This window comes from Pleurodeles waltl, chromosome 2_2 (genome assembly GCF_031143425.1).
Source record: "Pleurodeles waltl isolate 20211129_DDA chromosome 2_2, aPleWal1.hap1.20221129, whole genome shotgun sequence".
Lineage (NCBI taxonomy): Eukaryota > Metazoa > Chordata > Amphibia > Caudata > Salamandridae > Pleurodeles > Pleurodeles waltl.
The window spans coordinates 976,282,605-976,296,269 of NC_090439.1; the positions used below are offsets into that span (position 1 = coordinate 976,282,605).

General features: G+C 43.4%; 1 protein-coding gene across 3 annotated transcripts in view; it reads left to right on the plus strand.

Annotated features, from left to right (window-relative positions):
- Positions 1-13,665, plus strand: part of COL14A1 (collagen type XIV alpha 1 chain) — a 443,381-nt gene that overhangs the window by 246,371 nt on the left and 183,345 nt on the right. For all 3 annotated transcript variants that reach the window (XM_069220679.1, XM_069220680.1, XM_069220681.1), the window contains 2 exons: positions 2,940-3,072; positions 13,073-13,135. In XM_069220679.1, coding sequence (XP_069076780.1) covers positions 2,940-3,072; positions 13,073-13,135 — 196 coding nt within the window. The remainder of the gene's footprint in view (positions 1-2,939; positions 3,073-13,072; positions 13,136-13,665) is intronic.

Genomic DNA, 13,665 nt, shown 5'->3' on the forward strand with positions numbered 1-13,665 from the left:
TGGGTGGGGTGGTGTCTGCATGTGTGTGGACGTGTGGGGGTGCCGGCAACAGGAATGGGGATTCCTGTTGCCGGGTGCGTTACCACCAGGGTTTTTGAGGCAAAATGACTGCTGCGAAAAGCCTGGCGGTTCACTGCCTCCTAATGCTGCCGGCCCGGAGGAGCTCATTGCCAGCTGCTGCGGTCCAACCAGACCGACGGGACAGGTGACGTTGTGGTGGTTTAGCATCAACCAAACATCACAACTTGTAATGTGGCGGTCTATACCCCCGGGTCCGTGGCAGTTAGACCGCCACCGCAAGCTTGGTGGTCTCATAACCGCCAAACTCGTAATGAGAGCCTCAGTGTTCCCTGTTATTCAAAAGAGTAAGAGCACACTGTCTATTCAATGGGTTTCGGGATAGGAACTGATTCTGTCCAAGCCATCACTAAAGGTAGTACGGTGCCACCTAGTAAACCCAGCCACCTTCCCTTCCTAGCCCAAGAGATTCAGGAGGTCGAGGAGACCCATGATTGTGCAACATACACCCTGAGGGGATCAGCCAGGCAGAGGAGGATCACATCATAGATAGTGGGGCATTGTTCATCGACGATCGATCAAGAGACTGGGGTGAGACACACAGGAGCAGCTGTAGTAAAGACTTGTAGAAGAACTGCAAATCACCTTGCAGCTAATTCTCCTTCCTCATCCCTCAGCACAAACGAAAGAACTGACAGTAGTAATTGAGGCCCACACCTAAAGCACGGGTAAGACTGTAACAGTTTATTCAGACTCACCCTATGTACCACCATGGGGCACTCAAGCATAGGGAGGTGGAAAAGGCAAGTGTTTCTGAAGTCAGATGACACACCTGTCGCACACCGGGACCTTCTAGAATTAGTCATCAATGCACTGGCCCTGCCCAAACATGTGACCTTGGTAAAATGTGCTGCTCAGCAAGGATTTCGTGTGCCAGGGAGATGCACTAGCCGACCAATGAGCAAAAAGGGCAGCTTATGGTATGGTTGAGGAGGCATGTGTACTCCCCTTACAGCAGGCTTTGGAGGCGGAACCGCATCGGGACAAACCTTACACAGAAGCTTCAGAACTATGCTTGCAGGAGTTGCAGGAAACTGCATTGCCTGAAAGAAAGGAGTGATGGGTGGCCATGGGGTGCACACAAACAGCCCACAACCTTATATATCGACATACACCCACAGGGAATCCTCTTGTGGTGCAGACCTTAGTCAACATAGCTTTGTCCCAGTTACACTTACCAGCACACAAAGCCAAAAAGAATTTGATAGCAGAACTTCAGAGCGACTGGTTTATTCTCCTTTACCCTAATGTCTTGCTGAGCACCTCCCTAAACTTCTCTTTGAGTATACCTAGGTATCCGTTGTTGCCTATACTACCACTCAACCCTGCACCATCCCTCCCAAGACCTGTTGAGTCCACTACACAAACATGAGGGTCTGCTTCCGGGATCAGGCCCTGCCATCCTAAGATGGGTTCCATCTTGCCAACCACATACATTTTCACTTGCCCTTTGTGTCCCTGGAAATCCATAATAGAAGTATCTAAAGTGAGGATAGCCCCCACCCATACGTACCCTTGAGGTTTTTAACTGTTAGTACATATTACAATTTTATTTTTCAATTCCTGTTCATGATTATTATGTCCAAATTGCACTTAGGCAATGTGCCAGTGTGGTAATGCTATGATGATAGATCTCAATACATTCCCCATTCTCTTGCTTCCTGGAGTAAAATTTGAACTGTTCTGTCACAGTAAATGTTTACTCACCTGATCTGGAGCTGTCTACAGCATACTGAAAAATGATTGCGATTGTAAACATTTGCCACATCAAGTAAGAATTTAGGTTCTCTCAGCACCCCACCCCTGACCCCATTGAACTAATGGTCTGTGAGGGATCTAACCAATCCATCATTCACACTCCAAGCCTCTCACACGCATAGTGTGCCCTCGGTGAGGGACAAGAACAGACTGTAACCTCATTGGGAGATGACTTGCACCCCTCCTAAAAGTAGGCTAGATTGGCCCAGCAGGTGCAGAGAGCTGTAGTGCTGGGGTGGCCACACTACACACAATAAAAGATAAACTGGTGGTCCGCCTTCCTTATCTCAGTCTATATTGCACTGGCTATAGGCGAAATGGTCCTGTACGTAACACTGTTTATAGCCAACATCCCTTGTATTATCTACCCACTTTACTATTTGCTATTTTTTCTGCCTACAGATCCGAACATACTTTGGTGACACAAAGCACTCAGAAATTGTATGCTGCATATTAAGACCTACATGCCTTTTACTACACACACATTCATACTTACATAGATGCATTTGTCTACTTTTGCTTCTTGTATTAGGAGATCAAATGAAAATCACAAAAAGGAAGGCTTCTAAGGGCATGTAGTGGAAAAGTAAAACTTTATAGACACATATATCTGAAGCTGCATTCCTTGTTTAAAGATACACTTTAACAGCTTTGTCACAGTAGCCCAGCTGTACTTTGCATGGCAACCACATCTTAAAAGTCAGGCATTTTACATATAAGTGTATTTTCTTAATAGTGTGCACCCAGAGGTCTATGTGAGCACAGTCTAACCTTTTATTTTAAGTATTAAATATAGTTTTAAATAGTTCCAGTGGTTTTGGTTTCACAGATATCTGCTTCTCCTTTGGCAGTTAAAACATATCTGTGTTTTACTGTTATATTCTCTGTGAAGGTAATTGTGTATCTTAGGCTCCTGATATGATTCATGTAAAAGGTAATCTATTTGGATCATCTTTGACCACCTCCCAGCATGCTTTGTTGTGCTACTCCATCGACATCTGTCACACATCCGAACACCCCTATGTTACTGGCCACAGTGTTACAGGCCACAGATAATGTAATGATGAATTGAACCTCTTCTAACCCTAGCTTCTGTATTTTAGATTGTCTTAAATGGAGAAGTCAATGACTATCTCGTAGATGGACTTGAACAGAGGACAGAATACGAAGTCTCTTTGTCGGCCATTTTTACTGACGAAACTGAAAGTGATGCTGTTGCTGTTCTCGCGACTACAAGTAAGATCCGGTGTTGTTCTGTTCCATACCGTATAGGCTCCAAAACTTGCTTTCTCTAATTTTCTCACCTAACACACAGAAGACTTTAGTATCTAATTGACTACAGTGATTTGCAGGGATAGAAATAAAAGATCTAAAAATGTCTTAAGGTCGACGTGGGATCCGTGTGCTTGTGAGAAGAATGAATGATTTATCCTGATGATCGGACAATGGTGGTATAGTCCTCCTGGCTCCACGCTGACGTCAATGTGCAGATGATTCAGATTTAGGACTCTTTGTTTTAGTAGTTGTGTAATAAAAATGTCTCAGGAGTGCTTTACATTTCATAGTTTGTGAGAGGAGCGCCAAAGTGAGTATGTATTTTAACATACCTACGCCTAAAACTCCTTATTGTTGGTGATGTCTAGATGAATACGCTGAACGTTTATGTTTGTAGTGCTGTAGCGCCACGGAATCCTAGCTATTATTTACACTGAATAGTGGATTCTGCGCTAGAGGACAATGGATCAAAGCGACATAGGTTTGAGGGGATGTCATCAATGAACGACGTGAGGATCAACAAAGGTTAATAACAATCAATAATATAAATCTTCAGTCAATAACCACATCAGTTTATTAAGAAGAATTCATGGATTTATTTCCCTATATTAACAATGCTAATGTCACAAAAATAACTCTCAAACACAAATGATAAGCATATAAGATCAATAGCGGTTGATTAAAGTGTTTTATATATCTCAATTTGATCAAGACAATTACATTATCTCTAAAAGAATCACCCTTATTAATAATACAGAAACAGGTAATACATTAGTTCAGCATCAAATGATTTTAAAATAAGTCATGAGCATTTCAAAATTGGTTCCCTCACTAACCACAAATTAGCATCAAAATGTTGGGCTTCATGTGAAAAGAATTTGGCAACACAAATTTAGAAAAACTCTTTAACTCAGTTAATAATGAAAAATATGTTATTAATAAGCAGCAATAATGTCATAAGTTGAAGCTGGTACCTGGAAAGCAAAAGAGACACAATTCACATTTCAATAGCATGCGTTACCAAGAATAAAAGTAGAAACAGCAAATAGCTTGCTTCAGCCTGGGGACACCATCAGTTATGTCCTCAGAAGATTTGGGCCTAACGGCAGCTACACCCACTCAAGTCTGCTATCTCTCATCTGCTCTCCTCTGCACTCATCACATCTCCTCTAACCTCCCGAGAATTTTACCGAAGTTGTTATACTAAATCCTAATAAACTTATGATTGGTCAATCTACGGGGTGGTTTCATTTCAGCCAATCAACAACTAAATTGATGACCTAAAACACAACAAATCTACGCTAACTATAACATTTTCTTCAAAAGTAGCATTTCTTCTTCTGTCTCGTCTGTAGCTCCATTGTTTTATCGCCTCTCGAATATCTTGTCTCAGGAAGAAACTTTTACAGTTTCAACTCACTTCCATCCTAGAGGAAAGACCTGATATTAGTAACATTCTCAAACATTAGGACATTTCAACGTATGCAATGATTGGTTAAGACATGACCTTGTAAGACATAACACTGCAAACCACTAGGGGTGGCTATGAGTACATCTACATGAACTTCGAAGACACTTTTATGAAAGCTTTGAATTATGGAAAATAACCACTGCATCTAGTTAGAATTTCGCTCAGCCAAGAACAGAAAAACGAACAATTCAAAAGTCACTTGTTTTGCACGTTAATTCATTACACATTTTAGTATGAAAATCATTAATAAACATATTAGAACATGTACACTCTCACAGTAGCATCTGTGGCTGCAGATACAAATGCTCTGCATTCTGTTGCCATCTAATTTTGGGCTTGGACATTACCTTTTGTTTTTCTTTGAAGATGTTTTGAGTCACAAAATGTACTGTAGCTCCTCCCAAGTCCACAAAGTGAACGGTCACTGACTCCACACTAAATTAACTTTTCCTCCATTGGTTCAGACATATTCAGCAAGGGCTCTGAGATTGACACTATCCTTGCAGCTTGTTTGTGCTTCCTTACTCCACTCTTCCATACGATGTCTCAGTTAACAATCACTGTGTTGTGTCTATCTCACAGTTCTCACGGCCAGTAGACAACTCAACTACCACCAACCTTGACATTTCATGTTGAAGTTCCAGCCCCTGGTGCCTCTATTTCCTTCCTTTACTCGGTCAAGTCCCCTTTGGTTCCTGCAGACCTCAATCCCAGAGAATGACTAAAGGAAGAGCTTGATGGAACGCACACCACTCCAATTCCATGCAAGGTATAATGTGAAAAAGCCCCTTGTGAACTACTACAGCAAATTCAAACTTTGTCTCTCCCAAACCATAAGACATCCTCTCAGAGTTCTGCCTCACCGCTTTCAGGTTATGGTTGTCTCTGAGAGAAGGCTCTGTAGCCAAGCAGGCTCCTGACAGGGTCATTGAGCTGCGACTGTGGTCAGCTCCCTCTCGACAAAGGTGTGCCGAACACCACACCCTCTTTCAGAGCTGGAATCAACATCAAGAGCGCCTCTGAAACTAAGTGCTAAGTGTGTGTCAATGGCCTCTATGACACTGAGATCGGAGGAATCTGATGCACACATCCTGGAAAAGCAGGTGCAGGAGCTCAGTGCCATACAGACATGCCACTTAATTCATCCTGAGATTGGCAAGATCACCCCCAAGACATCACCAGCACGGCAGTCAATCATGCTGCACCCAATTCCAAGGAAATGGAGGCTAACCTTCAAGGAGAAGCTTACCTTTAATACACTGATATATCTGGTACCTAGAGTCATAGGAAGACTACAAGCTCTCTATCCCAACCACTTACACCAAGGCAATCACCGATACCACCCCCTTCTACACCTCCACTTCCACCACGCCCATTCTCACCTCCCCTTCCACCATCATCAGAGTCTTCTGGCAGGTCAGTGTAGTCAGACCCAGGAAAGCACTATGCGGAAGAAGACCTCTGTGACCAGCCTCCCGGGACAGGGGACGAGAGTGATCTCTCAGATAAATCCATGCTGACGACCCCAGTTTGGGGCCATAATCAGTGAAGTCATTTCATCCAAATGATACCACTTCATATTATAATGTTAGTCAGAGAACAGTCCATCACCATAAGATAGATATGCATGTCCTGCAGAAGTCTGATTACCACTTAGTGGAGCCTCTCTCCAAACTGAACGCATCATCCAGTTCCTCCCTATGAGCAAAGGCATGCTAAAGTCAGCCGCTTATAATTTCAAGGACAATGCTATTGCCAAGTTGAAGGGTCGTGAAAAGTTCAAGGCTTTTCCCACCAACCCACTTTACATGCGTGTCCAGGGCCCCTCAGACTTCTAGGTGGTATAAACACCACAGAATTGAACCTCTACTCAAAACACAGGCAACACCACCCCACCAGACAAGAAAAGTTGGCTTCTGGATGCTGCAGGTGAGTGATTGCTGGTCAGAGTAGCAACCCTCTGGGGTGTTGCCAATTCGGTTGGCATGCTCTTGAGGTACAACAGGTTTTATTGGGAGGAAATGGAGGTGCTGCTGCAGCACCTCCCTGAGTGGGGTGCAGAGCTGCTGGCTGAGGAGGGAAACCATTTAAAGAGTGAATATCGCTGTCCATGAGATGCTGGGGGAACTGCTTCCCATAGTATTTCAGCACCTTGCTGTGCCGGTATGCATGCCTATGCATCTTGGGGTTCAAACCAGAGATTCAACAGCACTTCCGAAACATTCCTTTCGAAAGGCGATCATCTCTTTGGGCCACAGGTGGATGAGATGTTGGAAAAGATTAAGAAGGACAACAAGATAGTGTAGTCCCTGTGTGCACACTGCAATCTGCCACTCCAAGGAGAAGCTTTCTCAAGCAACAACCCAGGGACGGAACAAAGACCACACCCCTGGCTAGGCGCCAGCTATCACCACCAACATCAGGCCAGTCAGGGGCCACAGATAGGCAGAGTATATACAATGGGTGGCTACCAGAACAAGAACAAGGGTAGGGTAAGAGGCGGCTGTGGCAATAGCCTCTACCTCCAAACACTACTTGCCTACTCTCCCCTGATCAGACAAAACCTATCCAGGGTAGACTAAAAGATTTCCACCATCCCTAAGAGGAAATCACCTAAGAGCAATGGGTTTTAGCTGTTGTTCAGTAGGGCTATTGATTAGAATTTCATACCACTCAGTTGACTCTCTTTGAGGAAGAAGTTCAAGCGTTTCTGCAAAAGGGCACAAGACAGCTTGGGACACCACACCTATGAGGGAAAGAATGATGGTTCCCTTTGGCCCATCCTACACCCGAGGCCAATAAATCAGTACATCCTGTTGAAGTATTTTCTTGCAGGATGTCATCCTGCTGCTCCACCAAGAGGTCTTCATGATGGCACTGGACCTGCAAGAAGCCTAGGTCCATATCTTCATCCACTCTGCCCATTACCGGTATCTTCGGTTTGTGGTAAGTGGACAACACTACCAATCCAAAGTTCTATCCTTCGGAGTCACTACAGCTCACTGGGAGATTGACGAAGTACCTGACACTGGTGGCCACACATTTCTTCAGAGGCGCATTCATATCTTCCCTTATTTTAATAGCGGATCAAGAGCAGCAGCAGTAACAATACCCAGCACACCCTCAGACAGACACAACTCTGCTTCAGAGCCTAGGTTTCACCATAAGAAAAAATAAATCCCACCTCCAACCCCAAGTGATACAGTCCTTCTTGGGCTCTGTGTCAAATGCTGTAACAGGCAAAGCATGTCCCAACCAGCAAAGAGTGATGACATTCCAGCAGGTGCTGCCTATTTTTCAGTGTACTTGTAAACTTATTGTGAGAGCAGTAATTAAGCTCCTGGGTATGATGGCTTCCTGCATAGCAATTATGCCATATGCCAACTTATAGAAGCATCCACTCCAACAGTGTCTCGCTAGGCAGTGGTCACAAGCGGAAGGTCATTAAGAAGATCTAGTGTTAAAAATGGTGAGGACGCCACACTCTGCAGTCGTGAAACAGCAACAGTCTGTTGCTTGGCAAGACTTTCTTAGACCCATGTCCACAGATGACGATTACCACTGTTACTGCCTACTTAATTTTGGCAGCATGACTGTGCAAGGTACTTGGGCCCCTCAGCAACAGGGTCAGCTATGTAGAAATTATGGCCATACGCCTAGACCCCATAGTCTTTTGCAAGTATGTTCAGAGCAAGTTGTTGCTCATAAAGACAGACACCATGATGGCCGTGTGTGCAGATGCAGGGGCATAGTCGCTCACTTTAGTTATCTGCCTTAGCACAGAAATTCTGGCACCAGGCAATTTGCAACAATGTCCACCTGTTGTTGGAGCACCTACCGGGGGTGAACAATGACTTTACGGACCTGTTCCCCTTACTACAAAGTATAGTAGAATATGCACTTGTAATAAGGCGGACCGGATATGTCTGTGATGGAGTACATGTCCTCCAAACTCTAAACCAGAACCTAGGTCCTTCTACAAAACTAACCAGCTCTTTGTAGGTTTTGCTAACCCACACAAAGATCACCCCATTTAAAAGGCAGGCATTGCCAGGTCTAGTGGCAATGCTCACTCACTGTCCCTCACAAGGCGTCTTCTGCGCTTAAAAGGGGGAAGGCCCTGCCATTTTTATATAACATCCCATTAGCTGGCATCTACAAGTAGCTTCCTTGTCACATGCACACAGTTACGAAACACTGTTTTGAGGACATTCTTGCCCCATAGCAGGCTACAGTTGGAAAAACAATGTTAAGAGCATTGTTCCAAACATCTGCATCATCTGCCCGCAAGCCATAGTTTAGGAGGCAACTGCTTTACAGTTAATAAAGGGTATGTGTATCTATAGACACTCACACTATGAAATGAAAATGCTACTTAACCTGTAAACATTTGTTTGCAGTGTGTAGTGCTGTAGATTGACACGCGCCCACCCTCCTCCCCGGAAGCTGTTAAGGATGTTAAGGATGGCACATGTAACTTTTCTCACCTTTCTACCAGTTTTCTACCAGTTCTCAATGTACACAGCACGTCACAGTACACGTACTATTCACTACACTTTCACCTCTCATCCCCTGAGCGAAAAACAATCTAGGGTGGAGTCAGTTCCCATATGCATTGTAGAGTCACAGCACATTTCATGACTCTAAACTTCTTAGAAGAAAATCTAATTGTGATGTCTCAGCCCAGCACTAAAAGACAAAGTTATGCATGTAAATTTGCAGCTGGCATTAGGTGGAATTAATAAAGCTAAAACGTGTGACTCTCGTTGAGAAGGTGTACCGGCACATCAGGTTCTTTCTTGCTCCATCTCCAATGTCTTTCTTACTCTGCCTCTTTCATTCTCGCTCTCTTTCTCTCGTTCGCTCTCTCTCTCTTTCTCTCCCAGACACACAATCATCTCTAGCCCTTCTCTCTCAATTCAAAGGCTTCCCTCTACCCCTCTCCCTCTTTGTATGATGAGCAGACATGTACTCCTAGTTTCTCTTTTTTCTTCTCTCTCTATTTTGTTCTTCCTCTGTCTCACTAATCTCCAAATATATCTTGCTCTATTCCTATTTGGCATATGTTTGCTGTGAGTTGCGTCTTTACAAGTCTTTCACACCATTAAGTGTTCAATTGTACTGCCATGGTTTACTTTATGAGGTTTTGGATCTCTGATGGTGTCGCAGGGAGGCAGTTTTTTCATGCTACTTTTTCTGCCAATACTGGCTCCTCTTTCAGCAAAATGAAGATCTTTTTTCCATCTCTGTAAAGTCAGTGATCTTGTGGTAGATTTGCTCGTGGTAGTACGTCCATGCCTCATCATATTTGAGGCCATGTTTGTGGAAGTGATTTGGCTTTCTCTGACAAATCTGTTCATGTTGTGCTTTTCTGGTCTGTCTATTCTGCTCTTCTTCTATCTCTAGCTTCTTCTGGCTTTTCTTATACTTGCTTATTAGACCTCTGTGTATGGGAATCATCACTGTCATCAAATATTGTGTTTAGTAGTTGGTAGCATTTTTTTGTTTTGTCTCTGTGTTTAGGTTTTCTTTTGGGTTGTGTATCTCAGTTTGGATTCTCTAGGTAGGAGAATTTGATGTGTTTCTGTGTTCTGTTTGGCATGCATTGTTGGAGGCGTTCCTGTGAACTTCCTGTTTTGCAGAACAGCAGGATACTCCTGTGCTGATTCCAATTTGTTCTAATCTGTAAATGGCCACAGACATCACTGTCATACAGGAGCATCAGCTTTCCACCCCTGTCAAATAATTTAACCCAAAGGCTCGCAGGAAGGATGGGTTAAAGGACAACTGGCAACAAGACTTTCATATCAACAGGTGCTTACATGTTAACCTTGGTGGAGGCTTTTCATGACTTTGAAGACGTTGTCAGAATTGCAGAGAATCTTACTTTCAAATATGCATATTAATTTTGGTTGTTTGTTGAACAGTATCCCCATTTAACCTACACTGGTGGTGTTTGGCTGTTACTTTGCGGTTTCCTGGAAGGGCATGATTTTGTTCTTTGATTTGTTCACTGTGAGGCTCCGTATCTTATTTTAGCTGAATTACTAAGGCTTTGTATGCCTGTATGCATTCTCTGTCTGCCTGCTCTGTTTTAGGCTATGATCCTGGTTAATCTAGGTAGAGCAGGAAGAAATGTATTGCATCTTTTAAGTAGCAATTCGGGACTAGTTGTTCTTCTAGGTTAACTGTCATTCAGATATAGTTATTAGTTGGAGTCAAGCAGTAACCAAGTCTTAAACCTTGTTACTAAATGAAGAAGTCTGAACTTGTTCTGTTTATTTTTAAGGCTGATTTGTATTTGAAACTTCTTTTATCACCTCATAAAAAATGCCAAATTTGACTTGTGATACTTTTTAGGGTCGAGCCTGCGTTGCATGCGCTCGCGCATGCGTATCGCAGCGAGACGCTTTTGTATTTAGAAAAGGGCTCGGAGCCCTGTCAAGTTCACGTCAGTGTTTTTTATTGGTTCGTGGGCTTGCCTAATAAAATCTGCTTGCTTTCATTAGTCGAAGGCAAGCATATGTCATGCCTTTTCCGGTGGCTAGCCCTCCTCGAGCGCAGGGACCAAGTACAGAAAACATGCGAGGCTCGCTGTTTTCCATCGGGCTCGTGGACTTCTTTTTCTCTAATTTATGAGCATGATCTCGCTTGGCAGGAGTCGAGCGCTTTACATAGTTAATTTAACTTTTTCGGGTTGTGTACACAAATGCACTTTTGCCCGATAGGTGAAAAGTCGGGTTAGGAGTTTACAACGCGATCAGCTCTAACATGAGCAAACGCGAGACCCGTTGCATTGTAAATGCTTGTTAAGATATGCTGAGCCTCCTAGGTTATTTGAACGCCTTTTGTTCATGTAATTAACCTGCTGATATTTACCCTTTCTGTGCTCTAGGGGCACTATTTTATTGGGTTTATTGGAGTGTGTAGGGTGGATAAGTTGCCCAGTGATTCACGAGGAATCCTGCTTGGCTGCTGTTTTGGGTGGCTTGGTTTTTGATGCATGTTGATTCCTATTTTTAGGATGATACAGAACGTATTCCTCAGGTTGCTGCTCACACAGACACATCTCTAGTCATTAGGATTCAAAGGGTTCCTTGTCTTGTACCCTAGGTTCATGTGCTTCTCAAGTCATTAGATGGGGTATTTTCCTGTGCTCAGTATAATACTGAAAAATGTCAGCATCGCCCACTACAATCTGAGGTTGAATTTCTGCCCGCTTCCCTTCCTCTTCCTCTCTTTCTCTCTAACCTACTCATACACTCACTCTATTTTCTTCTCTGTCTGTTTATTTCTCTTTTTCTATCTGTGTTTTATCTCTCTTTTTTGTGCTTTCTCCTCTTCTCTTTTTTCTGTCTTTCCCTCCCTGTCTGTCTTTCAATTTCTCCCTTCATATCGCTATAGAGGTCTCTACTTCAGGCTAGCTTGATCTCTCTTTCTTCCCCCTTTTTCTTTTTTCTTTCCCTCTAGCTGTGCTCTCTGTCTCTCATGCCATCACTTTCTCTCTCGTTTGTCTCTTAGTGCCTGTCTCTTTCAGCTGAACACTCTCTTTTAGTCTCTTTGTCTCTCTATTTATGTATTTTGTCTTTCACTCCATCCCACCATCACATTCTTTTTCAGATTATTTCTCTCTATATACATTCGTGGTATGAATGAGGCTGTGCAGAGTGTAATGTGGTATTAATTATCATTGCTGTGTGTGCAGGGGCCATGCCTCACGAGAGGATAAGCCGTGAGTGGGTTACGGCCCCAACTCTACACATTGAGTTGAAAGCCGGTTTGGTTGTATGTCACAGCCATTGTGTGTCAATGTTGTCAGTACCTGAGACAGCTAGGTGAAATTGGCACTGGTTCACGTGTCAGTAGTTTGTGTCAACAATGAGATATTTTAGGAGAAAACTAGTGCAACAGATCAGCAGAAGAAGAAGCGATTGTGAAAACACCAGGTGCCATTGTGTTATGGCGATGAACATCCGGGTAGAAAGTGGACACCCGGGACTGCATCCTGTCTGCCGCCTGCTTTTGTGACAGAGGCAGAGATACTTGTATGTCAGATTACATCAGCCGCCATACACGGCTAAGGCAGTTGCTGTGACTTTAGGCGCTTGGCAAACTTTCAGAGGCGAGCAGACAGAAACTATTGTATAAACTGAAATGATGTTTGGAAGGGGATCAGTTTAATCTTGCAACGGAAAGGCATTCAATATATTTATGAATTCCTTAAAGTAAGCAGTCTTTTTAGTTTTCTGCCAAATCACATGCCAAGACCAACACATGTGGCTGTCCCCAGGGCTATACATTCTAATCCCGTGCCTGTGATAGCTTTGTCCCATGTGCTTTCCGCACTTCGTGCACGGCTTGAATTCACACATGGATTCAAAAATCATGTTAGATACAGACCCTTTAGGTGCATGCATTGATGGATTGAAGTGGATTGCTGTCTATGATCTAATGTAATCTATAATCTAATGTGTGGCATCTTTTTTATAGTTGCAAGACAAACAACGACTACACCTGCCACCACTACCACGACTGCCAGGCAGGTGACCGCAGGTACTTACATGATCTTGAGTCATTCCCTCCTATCCCCTGGCATGAGATCCTTACTGCTATACGGCATGCTGTGTTGATCCGCAGCTTGGTTTGCGGTATAGAAATAGCAATACATACAGATGTGTATATAAGCGAAAAATCAACATTGATTAAGTGAAACATTTTAAAAACGGATTACCTCTCTGGCATCAGTCGGTTTCTTATTGATGCTTTAGAAGAATGTCTCAAATACATTTTCAATGTGGTCTTTATTTATTTCATTTGGATGCATTTATACAACTTTACAACACAACATCCTTGATGACAGTGATGCTTTTGTACAATATTGTGAGTGGTGTAAACCAGGGCTAGGGCTGCATGCCAAAGAAGGATTCACTATGTATAGTTGCCAAGGAAATCTACAAACCTATTTCATATGACATAAATGCACATAACACACTCCTTTCTGTATCCTGAGGTCTTCTAAGTAAAGGATTCTGGAGTTTCCATGCAGCCTAAAAAAACCTGGGAGCTGTGGTATCTTACTCCTG